Here is a 22974-nt window from a genome sequence, read left to right on the forward strand (position 1 = left end):
GAGAGACTCCTGACCATTCATTTTCTGTAACAGATTGATGATCATTTTCATTAAGCACTTAAGTTCCAAGCCTCTAACACGATTAGTGATTTTAATTTGAGCAGATGCCCTTTCTTTGTTAACTTTACAGTTACTGACTCCCACAACAGCATCAAGCAATTTGAAACAACTGTTTTATTTTTGTTTGTTTTTTTATTATTGTAAATATTATAGACATCCCACTTTCTTTTTTCCCCCTCACCCTACCCCAGGCCTTCATCACATTATTGTCTGTGTCCATGGGCAATGTTTACATGCATACAAATTCTGTGGGTAATCTCTTGCCACTTCCTCTGTTCCCTTTGAGGTTCACCAGTCTGTTCCCTGCTTCCACGCCTCTGGATCTATGTTGTCCATCTGTTTATTTTGTTCATTATATTCCACATTTAAATGAGATCAGGTGATATTTGTCTTTCTCTATCTGGCTTATTTTCCTTTCTAGAATCTTTAGGTCCCTCCATGCTGTCTCAAAGGTAAGAGATGCTTCTTCTTTTTTTTATAGCTGCATAGTATTCCATGTGTAAATGAATCACAGATTTCTTATCCACTCATCTACTGATGAGCACTTGGGCTGTTTCCAGATTTCAGCCATTGTAAATAACACTGTTATGAACATAGGGATACAAATAATCTTTCCGATTGGTGTCTTGGGATTCTTAGAATATATTTCTAGAAATGGAATAACTAAATCCAACAGCAGTTTCATTTTTAACTTTTTGAGGAAACTCCATACTGTTTTCCATAGTGGCTGCACCAGTCTGCATTCCCACCAGTAGTGTACTAAGTTTCCTTTTTCTCCATATCCTCACCAACACTTGTTTTTTATTGATTTGTTTTGATTTGCATCTCTCTGATGATTAGTAACATTGAACATTTTTTCATATAACTAGTGGCCATCTGTTTGTCCACTTTGGAGAAGTATCTATTTAGGTCCTTTGCCCATTTTTTAATTAGATTATTTGTCTTCCTTTTGTTGAGTTGTCTGACTTCTTTATGTATTTTGGAGACTAACCCCTTAGCCTATGTATCATTGGCAAATATATTCTCTCATACAGTGGATACCCTTTTCATTTCGAGGATGGTTTCTTTTGCTGTACAGGAGATTTTTAGTTTGATGTAGTCCCATTTGTTTAGTTTTTTCCTTTGTTTCTCTTGTTCAATGAGATGTAAAGGTGAATATTCAATCACATGAGATGCCTGAGATTCTGTTGTCTGTTTTCTTCCAGGATTTTTATGGTTTCACAACTTGAATTTAAATTTTTTATCCATGTTCAGTTTATTCTTGTGTATGGTATAAGTTGTAATCTAGTTTCACTTTTTTTTTTTTTTTTTTTTTTTTTTTGCGTATACCTGTCCAATTTACTCAACACTATTTATTGAGACTATCTACTCCACTGAATGCTCTTGCATCCTTTGCCAAATATTAATTGAGTGTAATGGCTTGGGTTGATTTCTGGGTTCTCTGTTCCATTCTATTGATCTTTATGCCTGTTCTTGTGCCAGTACCAGGATGTATTGATTACAATGAGCTTATAGTATAACTAGAAGCCTAGTGCATGAAATTCATGCACTGGGGGATGGGGCAGGGGTCCCTCAGCCCAGCCTGAGCCCTTTCACATCCAGGGAACCCCTTGCTCCTTACCGCCTGCCTGCTGGCTCCTTACCACTCAGCTCGCTGCTCTTTAGCACTGCCACAGAAGCAAGAGAGGCTCGCCACCCATGAGCCCAGCTTCTGGCTGAGCGGCACTCCCCCTGGGGGAGCACACTGACCACCAGGGGGCAGCTCCTACATTGAGCGTCTGCCCCTGGTAGTCAGTATGCATCATAGTGACCTGTTGTTGTTCTGGTCATTCGCCATAACGGTTGCTTAGGCTTTTATTATATAGATTTGATATCTGGTGTTGTGATCCCTCCAAATTTGTTCTTCTTTCTGAAGATGCAACAGTTATTCAGGATCTTTTTTGATTCCATATAAATTTTTGCAGAGTTATAATTTGTCAATGGCTAACTTTCTCTATATTATTCTGGATCTGTGAAATATGCCATTGGTATTTTAATAGAAATTGTGTTGAATCCATAGATTGGATGGACATTTTAATGATGTTAATCCTTTCAATCTATGAACATGGAATATGCTTCCATTTGTTTGTATCTTCCTTTACTTCTTTTTTCAATGTCCTGTAGTTTTCTGAGTACAGGTCTTTTACTTCCTTGATTAAGTTTATTACAAGTATGATATATATTTTTTGTCGCAATGGCAAAAGGGATTGTGGCTTTTTTTAGTGGTTTTTGTTTTTGTTTTGGCTTTACTCACTGGGAGTTCATTATTGGTGAATAAAAATGCCATTGGTTTCTGATTGTTGATTTTATATCCTGCTGCTTGCCTAATTCATTTTTTAAATCTATTAGTTTTTTTGTAGAATCTTTAGGGTTTTTTACGTAAATATGTCATCTGCAAATAATGACAGTTTTACTTTCTCCTTTCCAATTTGGATGCTTTTTTTTTTTTTTTTTTTTTTTTTTTTTTTTTTTTTTTTTTTCCATCTGTGTGATGTCTGTGGCTAGGACTTCTAGTACTATGTTGAATAAAAGCGGCAAAAGTGAATATACCAGGCTTGTACCTGCTTTTAGTTTTGCCCATTGAGTATGATGTTAGGTGCAGGTTTTCCTTAAATGGACTTTATTATATTAAGGTATGATCTCTCTATTCCTACTTTGCCAAGAGTTTTTATAAAAAATGGTTGCTTGATTTTGTTGAATGCTTTTTCTGCATCTATTGATCTGATCATGTGATTTTTATCTTTAATCTTGTTTATGTGATGTATCACATTTATTGATTTGCAAATATTATACCAGCCTTGCATCCCTGAAATAAAAAAAATCATGGTGTCTGATCTTTTAGTACATTGCTAGATTTGATTTGCTAATATTTTGTTGAGGATTTTAGCAACTCTGTTCATCAGGAATATTGGTCTATAATTTTCTTTCTTTGTAGTGTTTTTATATGGTTTCGGAATTAGGATAATGCTGGCCTCCTAAAAAAAGCTAAGAAGTCCTCCTCCCTCTTGAATTTTTGGGTAAGTTTTAATATTTATGTTTACATAAATAAGTTATTGCTCATGAAGCTTCAAATTATTTATGTTCCAAAGTGACAGTTGTATAACATGTATCATTTATAATTTTTGTATTATTTAAGTATATTCATTAGCATATGCTATACGTGCAGTGGCTAACAATCTTTTTAGAACAGTTCTATAGTGATATGGTAAAGAAAAAAGAATTTGAAGTCAGACTGTCTGAATTTGAACCCTCTTTGCTTCATTTCTGATCCGTGATTTTCTTAACCTCTATTCGCTAAGTCTCCTAAAATGTAAACAATGGACATAAATAAATATGGAAGCACATTGAAAGATATCTGGTACCAATGGGAAACCTTGGCAAGAGATTGGAGGATGGGAGTGGATAGAGTTTGGACATTTATCTTCCAAGCTTCCTCTTTGCAGAACTATGACTTCTCAATAGGTGACTTTCCCCATATTTATAGCTCCTTTCTTATAGCTCCCCCGCTGGCCTCTTTTCCTTGCTTCCAGCTCTCATTAGGATCTGCCACACCCTTCCTTCTTCATACCCTTCCTCAGACCAGAGCTGGGGGAAACGTTATGATGTTTCTTTGTGTCTCTAATCTTTTTTGTGTTTCTCTTATTCTGCCAAAACCACTATAAATAGCTCCTTTATTAATTTCCCTTCAGTTATATCCTTTTCAGTGTGGCATTTGTCTCCTGCTGGGAGGTGTGATACACAAAGAGGATCGTTTTTCACTGTGACAATGGTGGGCAGGATAAATTTCAGGGGCAAAATATTTGCTTCAGAAAAATCAGTGAGGAGGATTCAGCAATAATCTTGGTAAAATATGGTGATTGCCTGGCTAGGGTAAAGGTAGTAAGTACTGATATATTTGAGAAACAGTTTGCAGTAAAATATTTGAGAAATATTTAGATTTCATTGTATCAGTGACTGATGGAATGCAGATGACAAAGAAGAGGAAGGGCTCAGAGGTGAAGGCCAGGTTTCTAGCTCAGGAAATGACAGAGGACATGATCATGTTTATGACTAACAGAACAGAAGTTCAGCAAAGCTTTTAAATGCAAGAACAGAGTAAATTTACTGGGGAAAACAATGAGTTGTTTTTCTCCATGTTGAGTTTGAGGTGTCTGTGGGGCATAGAGTGGGGATGATAATCAGACCTGGAGAGGTACATGCAAGCCCAAATCCTGGTATAATGCTTTGAATTTTAGATTTAGACTTGGGAATCATCAACTACAAATGGCAGTTAAAACTTTGGGAGTGGTGTTAGGGAACACATGCATTTAAGAATGAGCAGAGGAAAAGTAGCTATAAAAAAGAAAGGGAGAATAAATAGCCAAAAATCCTATATAATAAAAGGGTAATATGTAAATTGACCCCTTTCGGAACTACCAGTCACTATGACACACACTGACCACCAGGGGGCAGACGCTCAACACAGGAGCTGCCCTCTGGTGGTCAGTGCACTCCCACAGGGAAGCACCGCTCAGCCAGAAGCCAGCTGACAGCTGGCGAGCACAGTGGCGGTGGTGGGAGCCTCAGCTGCCCCCACAGCAGCCTAAGAATGTCCAACTGACAGCCTAAGGATGTCCATCAGTCAAACATCCCCCAAGGACTCCCAGACTGTGAAAGAGAGCAGACCAGGCTGAAGGACTGCCCCCCCTCTGCCCCCCAGTGTAAGAACGTCATGCACCAGGCTTCTAGTATATAAGAAGAACCAAAACAATGTGCTCAGTCCAAAGGCCAAGGGAGTCAAGAGTCAGAAATAGACAGGAGTTATCAAGACTGTCAGTTGTAGAAATATCAAGTGATCAGGATTGCTACTACAATACTATTTTACTACTGAAAATAGCTATTAGTTTTGACACTTTTTTTTTCCCCAGAGACTTGTTATAGGTACCAAAATAGACCATATTTCCAACACAGTGACCAAACACATTATTGGGCATTTGGTAAATCTTCATTAACTTTTCTAAAAGTATTTACAAAAATTCACACAAAGTAAACAGTAGAGATTGAATGCCAATTTCAAAAGTTAATAATAAATTGTATAAATCCTATATAATAAAAACCTAGGTAGCATGATGCCCTCATCCAACGTCGCCACAAGATGGCCACCACAAGATAGCCAGCAGAGAGGGCAGCCGAGGGTGATCGAACCAGGAGGGAGGACAGTTGGGAGCAATTGGGCCAGCAGGGGAGTAGTTAGGCATCAATCAGTCTGGCAGGGGAGCAGTTAGGGGGTGAGGGGACGATCAGGCAGGCAGACAGCAGCATTTAGGGGCAATCAGGCAGGCAGGTAGGTGAGTAGTTAGGAGCCAGCAGTCCTGGATTGTGAGAGGGATGTCCCAGATAGCAGAAGGTGCAGGCTGGGGTGAGGGGACCCCCCCCCCCCCATGCATGAATTTCATGCACTGGGCCTCTAGTTTTATTAAAATTCAGAATACCACTTTAACTTGGAAAAAGTTAAAACAGTGATGTAGAGAATAAAGACTTGACTACTTTGGGTGAACATGTGGCCAGGGTAAGCAACAATCCAGAGGCTACAGACTTCTTAATCAAGTTTTGGGTCCCGCTAGGTAAAATGGGTCCTTATTGGTAGCCGCTGGGGTTGAGGGGGATTCTATCAAACAAAAATGGTGAACATTTTATGGTAACGTGTATAAGGCATGACCATTGGAACTTTTTCCAAACATGTAATAGATCTAATGGTGAAATTTTTTTGAACATTATTGAATAAGAGATGCTGGTGGTAATATCTATAGGATTAATACAATTTGTGCATGTGTGGAAAAAAATTACCTTTTGATGTAAACTTAAGTGGCACACATCTTCCTTGGATATGCAGGGATTTCCACCAGCTTTCCTAGAAGACAGGCAAATGAGCAGGTCCCAAGAGCCCAAGTCACCTAGTAGCAAAAAGCATAGGGAAAAAGAATTATCAGATTTTTTAAAGGCAGCATTTACTTCTTCAGATTAACTAATGTAATTATTTTGGTCCTATAACACAGGCAACAACTGATTATATTTAAATATAATATAAAATTATAAAATTTTATTAAATTTTATAATTTTATAATAAAATTTTATAATTTTAATTTTATTAAAATTTAAAAAATATAAATAGATTCTGATTATATTTAAAAATCAATATTTGAAGTTCAACTTTTCTAATTTAGCAGAACTAACATTTTTATATTTAGCATTGTTCTCTAGGAAAATTCAATTATCTAAAGCAATATCAAAAAATTTCTGGGCTGAAGCCAGTTTGGCTCAGTGGATAGAGCGTGGGCCTGTGGACTAAAAGGTCCTGGATTCAATTCCAGTCAAGGGCATGTGCCTTGGTTGCGGGCACATCCCCAGTGGTGAGTGTGCGGGAGGCAGCTGATAGATGTCTCTCTCTCATTGATGTTTCTAACTCTCTATCCTTTTCCCTTCCTCTCTGTAAAAAATCAATAAAATATATATATATTTTAAATTTTTCTGAAAAAAAAACCTAAAATTGAAATATAAAAAATTTATAAAGTCTTATTTGGAAATTGGGAGGAAATTATGATAAGTTAAAACACTAGATATTTATTTTTGGACTTTGGCAACACCATTGCTTTTCATAGGTCTTAAACATCAAATATACTTTCATAAGATTTCTTACAGAGAAAATATTATAGTAGGCAGAAAATAAAATTAAATGAAAAATTTAAGATGCAGGTTTTGACCAAAAGAAATTTGTAGACAGCACAGAGTTAGATCAAAATACAGAGTAAGACATGGACCAAAGCAAATGATATTTCATTTATTTCACCAAGGACAAAGTTCTTTGCCAATAAATCCTAGTAACTTATCAAAATAATCTCAGATGAGTACATGCTCACATAATGTTTAAACATTTAAAAGTTAACATTTGCAAAAAAAAAAAAAAAAAAAAAAAAAAAAAAATGCCGAAACCAGTTTGGCTCAGTGGTAGAGTGTTGGTCTGCGGACTGTGGACTGAAAGGTCCCAGGTTCGATTCCGGTTCTGGGCATGTACATTGGTTGTGGGCACTTCCCTGGTGAGGGGTGTGCAGGAGGCAGCTGGTCGATGTTTCTCTCCCATCAATATTTCTAGCTCTCTATCTCTCTCCCTTCCTCTCTGTAAAAAATCAATAAAATATATATATAAAAAAATTAACATTTGCATATATTTCACTTATTCTATTTGATTTACTTATATAAACTTTTATCAATATGCCTTACATAAAATTGGTGCTTTAAAAATATTTGTCATGCCCTAACTGGTTTGGCTCAGTAGATAGAGTGTCGGCCTGTGGACTGAAAGGTCCCAGGTTCAATTTCGGTCAAGGCATGTACCTTAGTTGCGGGCACATTCCCACTAGGAGGTATGCAGGAGGCAGCTAATGGATGTTTCTCTCTCATTGGTGTTTCTAACTTTCTATCCCTCTTCCTTCCTCTCTGTAAAAAAGAAATAAAATATATTTTTTTAATAATATAAATTTTTTAAAAATTTTGTCCAATTAATGAATAAATAAGTAGCCCGTGGTAGGGTAGTAAACACATTTGTTCAGAAAGGGTAATCAAATGGGTAAACAAAAAATAACTAGAAAAGGTTATGTATAAAATAATTGATATTATTTGGAAAACTCCCCTTATTTTGGATGGAAATCCAGTTTAAAAAATTAAGCAGTTTCTGTACACCTGATCTTTTGTTGACCACTCGTGACATAATGTTCCTTGGAGTCACTATGCCAGACCTCACAAGTCATTTCCCACAGTAGGCATTAGTGGTCTCTAAAAAGAAGAGAAACAATGTCTCCAAATCTTATCTTTTAATAATTTCCCGGAAGGCCCTGGCCAGTGTGATTTAATTGGTTGAGTATTGTCGTGGGCACTGAAAGGTTGCCAGTTCAATTTCTGGTCAGGGCACATGTCCAGGTTGCAGGCCTGACCCCCAATTGGAGTGGGTTCGGGAGGCAGCCAGTTGATGTTTCTCTCTCTCTCTCTTCTTCTCTCTATAAAAAAATATTTTAAAAAATAAATAAAAACATTTTTTTTTTAATTCCCAGAAAAATATCTCACTTGAGAGCATAATACTTTCAAAGAAGGGCTTTATAGGAGAAAAAGTAAAAATTAATAAGGAACTGTGATAATTAGGAATGAAATTCCACTCTTCACTAACCAAGTCTTTTACAAGTTGAGAAGCTCTGTGCTGTCTGGGCTAGTGGTTCCTCTGTAATTGTTCCGTTGCTGGAAGAGAAACCTTTCTAATAAAAGTTGATCCAGGAAATTGAGCTCAAGTTAACATATGAGCTCTTGTCCTAGAAATTCTCTACTTGCTTGTTGTAACCCAAGACACTGAAAGATACCCAACAGTTCAAAGGACAAGGAGAAATGGTGCTGCGATTTGGGAAGGAGAGAGAAATCTCTACATGTAATTGCTATCAGGCCTTAGGTTTGAAGGGTCTACCCTGTTCCACTCACCCTCATTTTAAAGAAACTACAAACATATCCCATTAGCCCAATCCAAATAACCAATGATTCCAATACTTTAAATCTGGCATTTAAAAATTCTTTATTGATTTCAGAGAGGAAGGGAGAGGGAGAGAGATAGATGCATCCTATATAATAAAAGGTTAACATGTAAATCAACCAAACAGTGGAACAACTGGTCACTATGATGCCCACTGGCCACCAGGGAGCAGATGCTCAATGCAGGAGCTGCCCTCTGGTAGTCAGTGCACTCCCACAAAGGGAGAACCAATCAGCCAGAAGCCTGGCTCACTGCTGGTGGTGGTGGCAGGATCCTCTCCCGCCTCAATGGCAGGCAGACATGCCCTGTGAGAGGGTGCAGACCGGGCTGAGGGACTTCCCTCACCCCCAGTGCACGAATGTCATGCACTGGGCCTCTACTCAATAATGAGAGAGAATCATTGATCGGCTGCCTCCTGAACACCCTCTACTGGGATCAAGCCCAAGACCCAGACATGAGCTCAGACCTGGAATTGAACTGTGACCTCCTGGTTCATAGATTGCCACTCAACCACTGAACCACACTGGCCAGGCCATCTGGCATTTTCAACCAAAATCCTTGATGTGTTCAAAAGGAAAAACATAAAGACTATGTCATTCAAAATTATTTCTAGCCCAAGAAACATTATAAACTTAGAAGAAATGTCTTAATATACTCAACTAAATATTTTAAGAAGATATGAATATGCAAAGAAAGAATTTCAAATTATGGACTCTATTGTTTGGGTGTTAAAAACAGAGTACATTTTTTACATTCGCCTTTCACTACCCAAGGCACACGCACAATTTCTCAATTTGATAGGAAAAAAAATATTAAGCCATAAATGTTTAAAAATGGAAGACACCTTTAAATAATTCAACGCATTCAATTTATCAAGAACCTCCTATGAACAGAACATTGTAGTAGAAATATGAAAGTAACTAGCAGAAAGAAAAAGAAGAGAGAGCAGTAACTGCCTTCAGCGATCTATTTGAAGGATCTAAACATTAAAAAGAATTTAGAATAACTTATTCAGCATCGCATAGTTTTTGAGACTCCTAAGAGTTACCCATCAGCTCTCAAAAATATTTAATTAATATTTAAAGTTTTAAATGAATATTTAAAAAATATTCCATCACATATAAATTTTACTGTAAAATGAATAAAGTAGAACTGAAATTTTCAAGTCATTTCTTTATACTTCTTACCCAATTCTTATTACCATGACCTGAAAAATACTGATTGTTTCCATTCAAAATTCCCATTGCTGCACTCATTAAATTCTACCTCAAACTATTTTCCAATTAAATATTTAATAGACCTCTTTCACTTTCTCTTCAGTTCTTTCTCCAACATTAGAAACAAACTACCTCTGCTGACTCCCACAGCCCTTTTTGAGAGTAGAAGCTTATTTATTGCATGAGTGTTATTCTGCATTCAAAGTTGACTTAAAAAAAAAAAAAAAGTCACACTGACTTTGTAGAAACAGGGCAGAAAACGAAGCACATTCCCTAGCTTAGTAAATCACACTCAGAAGTCAACCATGGAGCATTTGGGATACAGTTTGTGCCTCAGCAAAATTATAAATTACTGTACATTGTGAGCTTTGGGTCATGCTCACATAGTTGAAAGCATGAGACTGTGTACGCACATGCCCAGTATTTCACTGCGAGACTGCAGGCACACAGGAAGAGTCAAGCCCACATGTGGGGTGCATGTGGCCTGAACAGTGTTTGTTTTGTTGTGTTGTACAGTTTTAAGTATTTGACAAAATGCAAATGTCACATCAAAATCCAGTTCAGCCTTCATGTGAAAATTGGGCAGCACCCCGGTCCATGCCTGCATGGCAGCCAGTAGCTGGAGCTAAGTACAACGTCCCACACATTCTCTGGTTGACCATAATGGCCCTGCCTGCTCTAACGCTGTGTGAGCTCCACCTCTAGAAGCAGAAAACAGTGCTAAACCTGCTGTAAAATACTGGTCAGTCAGTGTCCATTCAATTGCTCATTCAGCAAGTTGATGATCCATGTTTCAGCTTTTAATGAATTACACTGATCATTGTGTACATTGATTTTGATGAGCTGACTTTAGGCAAGTTGATATTTGGTAAGTTGGTCCTAAAAGCATATGTGACTACACCCTTTGATTTCCAGATTTGGCCACAGTCTCCCGCAAGGTTGAATAAGGTCACTTCAGCTCTGAAGACATTTTATTGGCTGGCTTACAGCTAGAGGGGACTGAAGGGTGACTTCTTAGAGTTGTTCTTTTTCTCAGGAGCCGGGAAAAGGCAAGCGTTGCCCTTGATCTTGTTTCTCATTTATGTCTCTTCTCTGGTTGGATTGCTAATGTGGCTCAGGTCCCACTTCAAGGTTGGTTGGCTCTCATTCTTTTCTCACTTACACTCCCTCTTTGGACTCTTTCCACATTCGGCCTGTCTCAGGGCTGCTGCCACAGTTATAAATTGCCTTTCGAGGACAGGCTCTTTCGAGGCATTGGGACAAGCATGCTTGGTGTTAATCTTGCTCGGTGTGTTTCTTCTGCCCCCAGAAGACTGATATCAGAGTGTAAGCGCTGAGAAGGCAGATTTGGATTTGAGGGAAAACAGGTAAAGTGGGCCAGAAAGGTTAAATAAGTGGTCCAAGGTTAGCCAACTAGTTAGTGGTGGGAAGAGAATTTTAATGCATGATGTCTAGCTCTAGAGGCCATGTTTGAGACCATTAAATCATTACCCCTTAAAAAAAAGAAGGAAAAAAAAAAAAGACGCAACAGAGAAACTTAGCTTTTGGGGCCTTATATGTTCACTTATGCAGAACTCCCAATAACATAACTTTGTGGGATAGAAACAATTATTGTATTACACACTAGAGGCCCTGTGAACAAAATCCATGCGTGGGTAGGGTCCCTAGGGCTGGCCAGCGATCAGGGTTGATCCTTCTTCGGCTGCCAGCTGGGGCCTTCCTTCATTCCTCACCACCCCCTGGTGGTCAGTGCACATCATAGCGAGCGATTAAACTCCCAGTCTCCCAGTTGAACTCCTAAAAAGACACTTTATATATTAAGCTTTTATATAGATAGTTATAGATATACTTTATAAGAGAAGAAACTGAGACAAAGAGGAATTATTTAGCTTTGGTATTTTTCCAACTACTGTTCATTACATCTATTTTCCTTTGGGAACTTGGAGGAAAAAATGTCTACAACAGGGATAATTCAAGTATTCCTAGACCCTCACCCAGCAGCAGCACACCCCAAGATATTATTAGCAATACCACTGGGAATTGAAGTAGAAATTTCATGTGTAAAAGAATAGGAATCCAATTGCACGTGTACTCAGAATCTGTAAATATTAATTTGGCCTTTGCTTACTTTTGAAAAGAGATCTTTAAAAGTTGTTTATATTCTTTGATGGTTAAAATGATTTCTTTAAAAATAAATAAATAAAATAAAATGATTTTATTTCCCAAAGAAACCAGAGCAGGACTAGCCCTCCAGACTGAGTCAAGCCTTTGAATAGAGAGGTCATGGGACATTGTTCTAGGAAAACAGGATGTGGATGTTCCCTTCTCCATCTCAAAATTACAAAAACATGAGAAACACTTACAGGCGTGTCTCCATAAACAGTGAAACCAAATGGCCCAGAGCACCACTCGCTATCACGCCACACGCCAGCTCTGGAAGCAATGAGGTCGCTACAGACAAGTTCAGGCGTTGTCGGGGCCCAGATGTAGTCTTTCCAATATGAACTAGCACTGATTATTGCGTTTATCCTTCTCTAAGGTTGCTCAGAAACCAGCGCACGTCTTAGTGTTAAAAGGAAGAACAATTTTTAAAGGTCTTTGTTCTTAGTTTTAATCAAGCATATGCCCTAAGGAGTGAGGCTTCCTTTAGGATATTTCCAGTCTGTCACAGGCAGGCTGCCATGTAAAATAAACAACCATTTCCTGGCTCCCAAGTGACCCCCTCATTGATAAGGTCTGCCTATCAGTAATTCAACCCAGAGAACAGCAGAGAGCAGGGAATTCTCAGACCGCAGCATTCGGATAAATGCTATTTATTCCCAAGGAATGGCAACTGCAATTTTCTGGCACACTACATAAAAATCTCTGAATATTATGTCTATTTCTGCTTTATTTGTCTTCATAGCTCTTATCATCATCTGACAGATTATATATTTGTCTATTTGTGTCTTGTCTGTCTCTCCCCATATGAATGTGAGCTCTATGAGGGCAGGGCTGTCTGTTTTGTTCATTTCTGTGTTCTCAAACCTACAACAGGGTCTGGAATATAAGATATACTTGCTACATATTTATTAAATGCATTAGTAAATGTGAGTAACAGGTCAACAATTAGCAATCAAAAGCCAGTATATTGAAATGCTTTTATTAAAACTAAAATTGAAAGATACTGAGAAAAAAATTTTTTTAATAAAGGACATAAAGATATATTTTGATTCTTAGTAAGAATGAAGAAGTAAGTATAAAAAATTAAAGTTAACTATTCATTGCATTGAAATAATTATAAAAACAAACAGCCAATTCCAAGTGCTTTACTTGTTGGAAACTTTTCTGTGAACATACATATTAGATTGAAGCAGAAAACATTTATAAAGTATGACTCATAAATTAAATTTGTCCATGAGTGTCTATGATGGATAGCTACAAAACCCAAGCCTCATTTACTTATTCACAGTATTAGATTATTATACTCCATAAGTATACAATTAGGCTGATTTCCTAAAATTTGTTTCCTTTCAATGTGAAATACTGAAGATGTTTACATTTTAAATCATATATAATATCCCTTTATAATATAACATAAGGCTATTTTACATTCCACAATACCATCTCTATACCCTCTCTCTTTTTTTAAGATTTAAAAAATATACTTTTTATTGATTTCAGAGAGGAAGGGAGAGTGAGAGAGAAACAGAAACATCAACTATGAGAGAGAATCATTATTTGGCTGCCTCCTGAATACCCTCTACTGGGGATAGAACCCACAACTGGGCATGTGCCCTTGACTGGAACTGAACCCTTCAGTCCATAGGCAGATGCTCTCTCCATTGAGCCAAACCAGCTAGGGCCTTCTGAATTCTTAATATGGTGGATCTGACAGAGGATCCACACCTTATTTTACTTATGGCTTTTTTCTTAAGGATGAAAAAATACTTGCATTCTTATATCTAACACTGATTATAGTACACACTTATCAACAGATAGTTATTGTATTGAACATTTCAATTTTTAGAATGCACTTGAAGAGAAATCATATATACAGAACCTTGAGATGTTCAGTGAATTTTACAACATGGCACAAAATCTATTTAAATCTGGTTCCCTACCCTCAAAGAATGGTTTTTGCTTGTTATGCCTCTGGCTTCTTTCCTTTAAGAGCTGTTGATGAAAATTTTGCATTTTATCACAAAGAAATCCTCAACCATTCTCTCCCTTGATGTTCTAAATCCACATTAAGGATCAAGCTTTTCTGTCCTAATGTCTACACTCTTTCTGCCCTATGAGAGGTTGTAAAGGACAATTAGGTGGTTTATGTGAAGAGTTTTGAGGTTCTGAAATTCTCCCAATCTATGCAAAAGTTCAAGAAAACAATATTATGCTAAACTCTTGCAAATGTTTAAAAGGTTCCTGCTCTGAAGAAATTTTCCTTTAAGAAGAGCATGAAAGAAAATAGAACAGTCTATTCCTCTGAAATCAACTCAAGACATATTTAATTTACAGAGCTTGCTAAAGTTCTTTCCATAGATTTTTAATGACTTTTTCAGACTTTTATGCTACTTTTGTTGCTTTCTGTTGAAGTGTAACAGATTGAATACGTGTGTATGTGTGTTTAAACTTTTACGGCTTCCAATATTATTGTCCTTCTGGGGAAAAACACTTACTGCTGCATTTTACAAAATATCTGATGTCTGAAGCCTTACCACTTAAAAGAAATGGATGCTGCGGCAACTTAAAAAAATCAGACTACATCTAGTGCCCACATACTGGTTTCTAACACTTTTCTTCAATAAAAGAAATCAAGGTTCCTTGGAGAGTTGGCTGATTCAAGGGCTGGAGTAGTAAATATTCAGGATGAGCCTGGAGCATCACAGCACCAGCAAAAAATGAAAGAGCTCAAGAGAAACAAGCAAACCAGCCAGCAAAAGCAATGATGGAGGTATTTTAGCTAAAGCTAAAAACAATTTGAGCAACGAAATAAGTACTATTGGATTATAATCCAAAGTATTAAAATAAGTCATAAAACCATATTGATATAAACAAAAAGTTAAATAAATAAGGTATGAAGAGACAAATCTTCCATGCAGAAAAACTCCAAATGACATAATAGTTACTCCTCCGTCAAGGATGTGGAGTACAGCTCACTCCCTCGGTGTAGGCTGTGCATAATGACATCCTTCCAAAGACTTCAACATGGAAAGCGGAAGTAAAAGAAAAACCCGGCCAACACTGTCAAGTTATCATCAACAGCAGTAAGTCGTGTGGACAGTATTGTACCCTTGGTATTATGTGATGAGAACCGTTGTGGTCTTACTACCCAAAACCACAACCCCAGTCCAATCATGAGAAGAACTATAGGCAAATCCCAACGGAGAGACGTCAAAATGCCTGACCAGTTCTCAAAACGGCCAAGGGGATGAAAAACAACGACAATCTGAGAAATGGTCACAGCCAAGGGGAGCCTAAGGAAGCATGATGACTCGATGGAATGTGGCATCCTGAATGGGATCTTGGAACAGAAAAGGTGCATTAAGTAAAAACTAAGAAAAATCCGAATAAAGTTTTTTTAAAAATCAGAATAAACAAATTCTACAGAGGAAAGAATATGATGATTGTTAAGTATATGGCTGTAGCTAGAGGTAAATTCTCATAAACTAATTATATGTCTCCCCAAGTATTTTATGCTAAGAATGTTGTATTACAAAACTCATCAGCGATACCATGCAGAAAGTGGAAAATAATTGTTTTTTATGCAAAATGCATTCTTCTGTGAATAAAAATTTCAGTGGTATTTAAAATCCAGAGAACTGAAAAATAGATCAAATTTGGAGCTTGACACCATCCGCTTAATATATGCAACCCCCATGTTCTATACTCTCTTTACATTTGTTGCTATTTCTCTCTAAACTCAACTCCTGGGGTGATTTCATTTAGAGCCATGGCTTTAGCTCTTGCTTCTCTGCAATTGACTCCAAAATGTACCTTTCTTGACCTTTCTTATGTTTCAGAGAGCTATTTCCAGTTACATGCTAGAACACGTGCCCTGCTGAACAAGTACAAATCTAAACCTGTTATCTCCTGCCAAAGAACCTGTCCCTCCTTCTGCTCTTCTTACACTCAAAGGTGCGGCCACTCTCTCAAGCTACAAACAACCTCCTCTTTAATTTGTACTTGTCTCTCATCCCACTTCCCACTGATTTCCAATTCCCATCCATCCTAAATGAGAATGTCTTATAAACATTTCCTGACCTTTCCAAATCCTATTACATTCTCTAAATCTAAGATCTTGCCAGCTCTTCAAGGACTCCTAATTCGTCTCCTTGCTTCTAATTCTTTGTCCTCCTCTAACTCATCCTCCTCCCTACAGCCAGAGTCATCTTCCAAAAACACAGATCAACTCCTTAGCAAAGCAGCCAAAGCCTTTCAGAGCAACCCCAACCTACTCTCCTGCTCTCATTTCCCTGAAAGCAGCCTCCTCCTTCCTCTTCAGCCACAAGGGACCTTTTGTGGGTCCCTGAGACTCCAGGCTCTACAGACCTGTGTACCTCCAGCATGCAGCACATGCCTCCCCTCCAAACTCTGCTGGAGAAATCACTGTTACATGCCAAAATTCTACTTGAGACACCTTCCTAGATGCCCACATTCGAAATTGGTCCCTTCCTTTTCTGCCCTTCACCCTGCTTCCATTGTATCTAATATTATTACAGTTTAACATGCACATCCTTCTTCCTCAGAAATGGTTCCTGGACCTGCAACATCTTCATCAACTAAAAGGTCATTAGGAATGAAAAACCTCAGTCCCCAACTTTGACCTTACCCAATTAGAATTTGTCAACAACACGACCCCCAGGTGACCTGGATGCACCTGGGAGCTTGAGAAGGGCTGATATGCACTTCTGTCCTAGGAAAGTCTCACCCACCTTCGCAATGCTGTTTCCCCCACCCACATCAAGGAGCTTTTAACATTAAGTGAAACTGAAATGTTTGGTGTCAATTATAAAATAGCATGCCTGGCTGTAATGTCATCTTCATAACCCTTGCTAGGAGGTTGATGCTTTAGACTGGGTTCCTTTGGACTTGACATGAGACTTTGACAGACAGTCCTAATACCAAATTCCTGTGAGTGGCACAAAGAGTTTTTAATTAGCATTGTGACACTTCATTTAACTAAGTAGGATTCTTTCCTCCTGTTTTATTAAAAATCATTTTGCATGACTTCTTTAAAATGCAGTGAATAAAATCTAGTCATCTGTGGTTTCACATTGTATAATAATGCACCGGGGACGTTGAGAAATCTGAGAGGGAGGAGGCAGCCATTGATTTGAAATTTATTCCAAGAATAATTCCACACTAATTCAGCACAGATGAGAATTAAGTCTTAAGAAAATATAATTCACTAACATGGGAAAAAGAATCAACTCTCTCCATGGCTTATTATTTAATGCCAAAAGTATTTTGAGATTACACATCTCTTATTCATAATGCATTATTTTCATAATCTTTGGAGATTTAGTTATCCCAATCATAATATTTCTGTAAGATATTTGTGGGGCCAGTCTTATCTTCCATTTTCAAATCAAGCAATAGATAATCTAAAGAGCTTATTCAAGGTCATTCCAAAAAGCAGTTATGGGCATAAAACTTAGACACCCTCCTCCCCAGCAATAATAATAATATCAACATTAGAGGGATGATATGAGAATGAAATGAGTTAATACTTATGAGGTGCTTAGAACAGTGTCTAGTACTTGACGAGCTTTATAGAAGTACTTGTTTAATGAATACATAGGTTGGTGGCAAATATGTCCCAGATCTAAGTGATGAACTTTGAAGAAACAAAATGTGCCCAGCCAGCATGGCTCAGTGGCTGAACATTGACCTATGAACCAGGAGATCACAGATCAATGTCCAGTTGGGACACATGCCTGGGTTGTGGGGTTGATCTCCAGTGTGGGCCTCGCAGGAGGCAGCCAACCAATGATTCTCTCCTATCACTGATGTTTCTATCTCTCTCGGCTTCTCCCTTCCTTTCTGAAATCAATAAAAATATTATGTTTTAAAAGAAACAAAATGTGACTTGTATGTGTCATGCAGCCTGTTATTTAAGGCTTCTGAACAGATTGATATGATATAAGGGTCATTTAGAAAACACATAAAATAACCTCTCCCACAACTCAATACTATCTTCTCATGTTTCTTTGAAAGGCCTTCCTATCACAGGAGAAGGTTATGTTAACTCAGTGGACACTGATCATGCTTCCAATCTGTGGGAAAGAAAGGGCCTCATCAATAGCAGGTTCAGACACATTTTCTAGGACAGGGCTCTGCAGTTTTGTCTCACTGGCACTATAAGGGCGTTTTCTAGAATAGGTGACATTGTAAGCCTTCGAACTAACGATGAAGGATTGTTGATTTTCATGCATGAGTAGCAACAAGCCCCAAGTTGTATGAACAACCTGGCGAGATAGGCAAACCTTGTGGTACCCAAAGTGGGTGCTTTAGGTAAGGAGGGACTGACTGGCAGGGCAATGGGTAAACAGGGCTATTGCCTAAGGCAGGTTCCATCCACTCCACAGTTTTCTTAAAATTGGCCCTGCTCCTAGAAGCTAAGGGGATATCAGAAGTGCCTCCTGAAGCTAATCATCTTGTAATCAGTGAGATGAATAGTTAGGTCAATTTGAAACAGTGCCAAGTATTATTAAAATGTGCCATCCTTTAAAGTGTGTTGTTTCTACACATATGAGAACCATATTTTATCCCACATAATTTAACAGAATTCTGCAAAACCATAGTTGCCTCAATACTCATAATATTAATTTTTCACCTCTCCAGAGATGTTTGGAACAAATTTGCTTTTTTTTTTTTTCCTAACTATTTACTGCTCAAACTTTGTATATCAGTCTCCTTTCCCTTACTTAAAGCCATTCTCTCTTCTTCATTGACATTGTAAGTGTTAATATTTATGTCTAAAATTCATTATGTTTTGATGCTTTAATTTCTAATAATATTGCTGGTTCAAAAAGTGTAAGTATTTTTAGCCGAAACCGGTTTGGCTCAATGGATAGAGTGTCGGCTTGGGGACTGAAGGGTCCCGAGTTCGATTCCGGTCAAGGGCATGTACCTTGGTTGCGGGCATATCCCCAGTAGGGGGTGTGCAAGAGGCAGCTGATCGATGACTCTCTCTCACCGATGTTTCTAGCTCTGTATCTCTCTCCCTTCCTCTCTGTACAAAATCAATAAAATATATATATATTTTTAAAAGCATAAGTATTTTTAATTGTATATATTTTCCCAGATTGTTTTCCCCCCAAAGGGCTATATTTCACATTTCCACAAGCAATGTATGAGAGCTTCCTTTCCCAGAAGTCCTATCAGCAATAGGTGGTATCACTAATTTTGGGTTTTGCCAGTCTCATAACTGTAAAGTGACATGGTATAATTTCAATTGTCATGTGACTTTTTCTGAATTTCGTGATCTTTTTTTGTTTTCAAGCAGCTTACTCAAACTCTTACCATTAAAAATTTATAAATAAAATATTAAGTTAAAAAACAGTATTCACCATAATAAAAACACTTTTAATTAATGTGCAAGTAAAAGTTCCTTTTTATTAAAAAAAATTAGATTGATATGTCATTTTGACGCAATCAGATTTAAGAACATATTATCTCTTACTGAAGATCCATGTTGATGGGAGTATTAAGCTAGTAACCATCCCTTTGTAGAAAAATGTAGCAGTAAGAACCGCAGTGTTAATATTTTCACCAACGGACCCAATAATTGAGCATTATACTCAAATCTCCAAAATGCAATGAAAATGAATATTGTAGAAAAGTTGTATTTATAGCAACTAGTTGAAACTATTCTAACCATGTACCAAGAAGGACTTAGTTAAAAATTATGGTATACCAGACAATAAAATACTAAAAATCATGAAGCAAAAAGTATTGATGCAGTTTCAGGAAACTAGCACAAGGCTGTGGCTAAAGGCTCAGGCAGGAGAGGGCAGAGTCCTCAGAGCAAACCTCAGCCCCATCGTTTATGAGATGTGCCGTTCAGTTCCTCATTTGTGAAACAGAAAGTCCTATCTTATGGACCAGGAGTGAGAATTCAATGAGTTAATGTATATAAAGTGCATAGCAAGTGCATCTAGTTAATAATAAAAAAGGCTAAGAAAACTATTGATGTGAAACTTTATTATAATTTTTAAACTGCTATGGCAAAACTTTTTTAAAAATATATTTTTATTGATTTCAGAGAGGAAGGGAGAGTGAGAGAACAAGAGAAACATCAATCATGTGAAAGAATCACTGATTGGCTGCCTCCCACACACCCCTCAATCCAGGCAAGTGCCCGGACTGGGGACCTAACCTTGACTTCCTGGTTCACAGGTCGAAGCTCAACCACTAAGCCACACTGGCCGGGCCTAAACTGAGTGCTTTAGGTAAGGAGGGACTGACCAGGACAATGGCAAAACTTTATCATAATGTCAAGTTTTTATTTGTCAAAACATGTGGGATAAACTATTGTAAAGAGGCAGGAGAAAAAGGACAGAATGTATGTTTGGATGTATGTGCATGTGCGTGCGTGCGTGTGTGTGTGCGTGTGTGTGTGTGTGTGTGTGTGTGTGTGTGTGTGTGCATGTGTTATGCTTACAGACACACCTGGAAACATGCACAACATTGTAAACCATGTTATCTCTGGTGGTGGAATTTGGAGTAACTTTCACTTTCATCTCTTTATTTGTGAATACTGGATTCCATATGCTACCATAAACATGCACTATATTTGTAAATGGGGAAAACCATTTTCTAAAAACGTGGTTAGAATATGCATCCAGGTAAAGAAATAATATTCTCTGGGGAAGACAACATTGAGTCTTTTCTCACATCGTACATCATTCAAGGTACTGTCAACATCAATTAACTTAAATAGAAACAAAAAAATGTACAGAAAGCTAATTTGGCCCTCCATCATTTTAACATTCTAAACATCTCTGCTGTAATGCAGCCTTCAAACTCCTCAGCGTGACAAAGTAATAGGACTTTGTGAAACAAAATTCAGTGTGGGCATGCATTCAGTGTGAGTCATGCTGTGTGCAGTGATGAGCTGGAGATTTCAGGCACCACACAAAATGAGGGCTTGCTGATAAATCTGAATATGCTATTTCTCCAAAAATGGACAAATAATGAACAGAAATGCTTGAGTAAACAAGCCAATGCAAGTGCAAACACTCACTATTCCTGACACACTGGGTATCTGGACCAGCCTTCAGATTAGCATGGAATGTGCCTGCCTTTCTGGCATTCCCAGCATTCCTTCTGTGATGCAGATACCCATTTCTAGCAGAAAAGTCATCTGTTTCACAGCACAGCTGTGAAATTGGACTTCCGTGGCGCACTTCTATAGAATAACAAGTAAAGTCCTCATTCTTAAAACAGCCTCGCTTAAGAAAATGACACTTTTCGCCAAAACCGGTTTGGCTCAGTGGATAGAGTGTTGGCCTACGGACTGAAAGGTCCCAAGTTCGATTCTGGTCAAGGGCATGTACCTTGGTTGTGGGCACATCCCCAGTGGGGGGATGTGCAGGAGGCAGCTGATCAATGTTTCTCTCTCATCGATGTTTCTAACTCTCTATCCCTCTTGCTTCCTCTCTGTAAAAAAAAAAAAAAAAAAAAAAAAAAAAAAAAATCAATAAAATATATTAAAAAAGAAAATGACACTTTTCTTGTTGACGAGGTTTGGTGAGCTGGGAAATTTCTTGCATGTCTTATAGGCAATGTTTGAACCTTCTCAGGTAGAATTTTAACATGAATGAAGAGCTTTAAAATGGAACCTCATCCTTCATGCCACTAAACTAAGTTTTAGAAATCTATGCTAAGGAAATCGTTTGAAATGTACACAACGACTTATTTACAAAAATGTTGTGAGTGCATTATTTACAACAAAACATTCATATCCAGATTAAGAAAATTAAGTAAGTATTAAATACATTTATACAATACAAGTTTATGTTGCCATTGAAATAATGTTTACAAAGTTCTTATGGCATGTCTTTGGGACAAATCACGTGACCATCTTCTTACCTTGGTCTCACTATCTTCAACCAAGTCCAACATGCCCAATGACAGTTTAAATTCAGCTGCTTACTTTTCAAATGGGGTCATTGGCCTTGACTGTAAAGAATCGAGCTAAAATGTACCAAGGCTTTGCATGTCAACTAACCAATTAATGGGCTTAGCATCTATACATATTTAGGAGTGGGTCGTCTCACCAATGTGGAAGGTTGATTGAGGGCCTGGTAAGGCAAACAGGGAATTGTTACTTGAATAGTGAATAGGCAGAACTTCTTGGTGCTTCTGGGAGAACCACTGAAAACCTGCAATAAAGAAGTACCGAGCACAGCAATCCTCAGCACACAGCGCAGGACCAGCATGTTAGCATTACCCGGTCGCTTACTTCTTAACCATCCTTCCACTCTTACAGGATCACATTTACGGGGAGCAGAGCCTGGCAGTCTGTGACTTACTTAACAAACCTCCCCACGATGCTGAAACATATTATATTTGAGCATCAGGGTCCTAGCAAAGAGGTAGGTACTATGGTGGAGCTTTGCCAAAACTAAGTGCTTGAAGCAAACACTCAGACAGGGATTCCCTTTCCCTCCTGATAATTACAAAATAGAAAGCTAGCTATGAGGGAAGCAGGGGCCTGGAGCCATCTCTGCCCTCCACACTCCGTCATCAATTGTTCGGTTTCTCTGACAATGGGGTGAAATGCTGAACCATGTTTTTTAAATTCCAAGAGTTCCCTGATCTAAATGGACCATTTAGTTGCATAGATGATGAGATTCACACATGACTCTCCTATTTTTCCATAGACAAGGAGCTGAAATGAGTTATTTTGGTTATTAAAAGGTTGTTTTTAACCAGTTGGCAGAATTCTTCCTTCTTTGAAAACGGAGATACTGCTGGCTTGACTGACTCTGAACCAGGGTTGCAGAGAACACTGCGGTATGAGCCCTGTTCTTCCCTTGGCTTTTCCTGGTGTGTGTTTCATTTTGCTCTACCACACAGCTATTTCCCATCATACTCGCCATTTCCCCCCTAAACTTCAAA

At 38.1% G+C, this 22974-nt stretch overlaps 1 protein-coding gene across 3 annotated transcripts in view; it reads right to left on the reverse strand.

Moving 5' to 3' along the window:
* Nucleotides 1–22974, reverse strand: part of CPED1 (cadherin like and PC-esterase domain containing 1) — a 284575-nt gene that overhangs the window by 214039 nt on the left and 47562 nt on the right. For all 3 annotated transcript variants that reach the window (XM_084897015.1, XM_084897014.1, XM_084897016.1), the window contains one exon: nt 5926–6032. In XM_084897015.1, the coding sequence (XP_084753141.1) occupies nt 5926–6032 (107 nt within the window). The remainder of the gene's footprint in view (nt 1–5925; nt 6033–22974) is intronic.

Source organism: Pipistrellus hanaki, assembly GCF_964339955.1.
Source record: "Pipistrellus hanaki genome assembly, chromosome: 10".
Taxonomy (NCBI): Eukaryota; Metazoa; Chordata; class Mammalia; order Chiroptera; family Vespertilionidae; genus Pipistrellus; species Pipistrellus hanaki.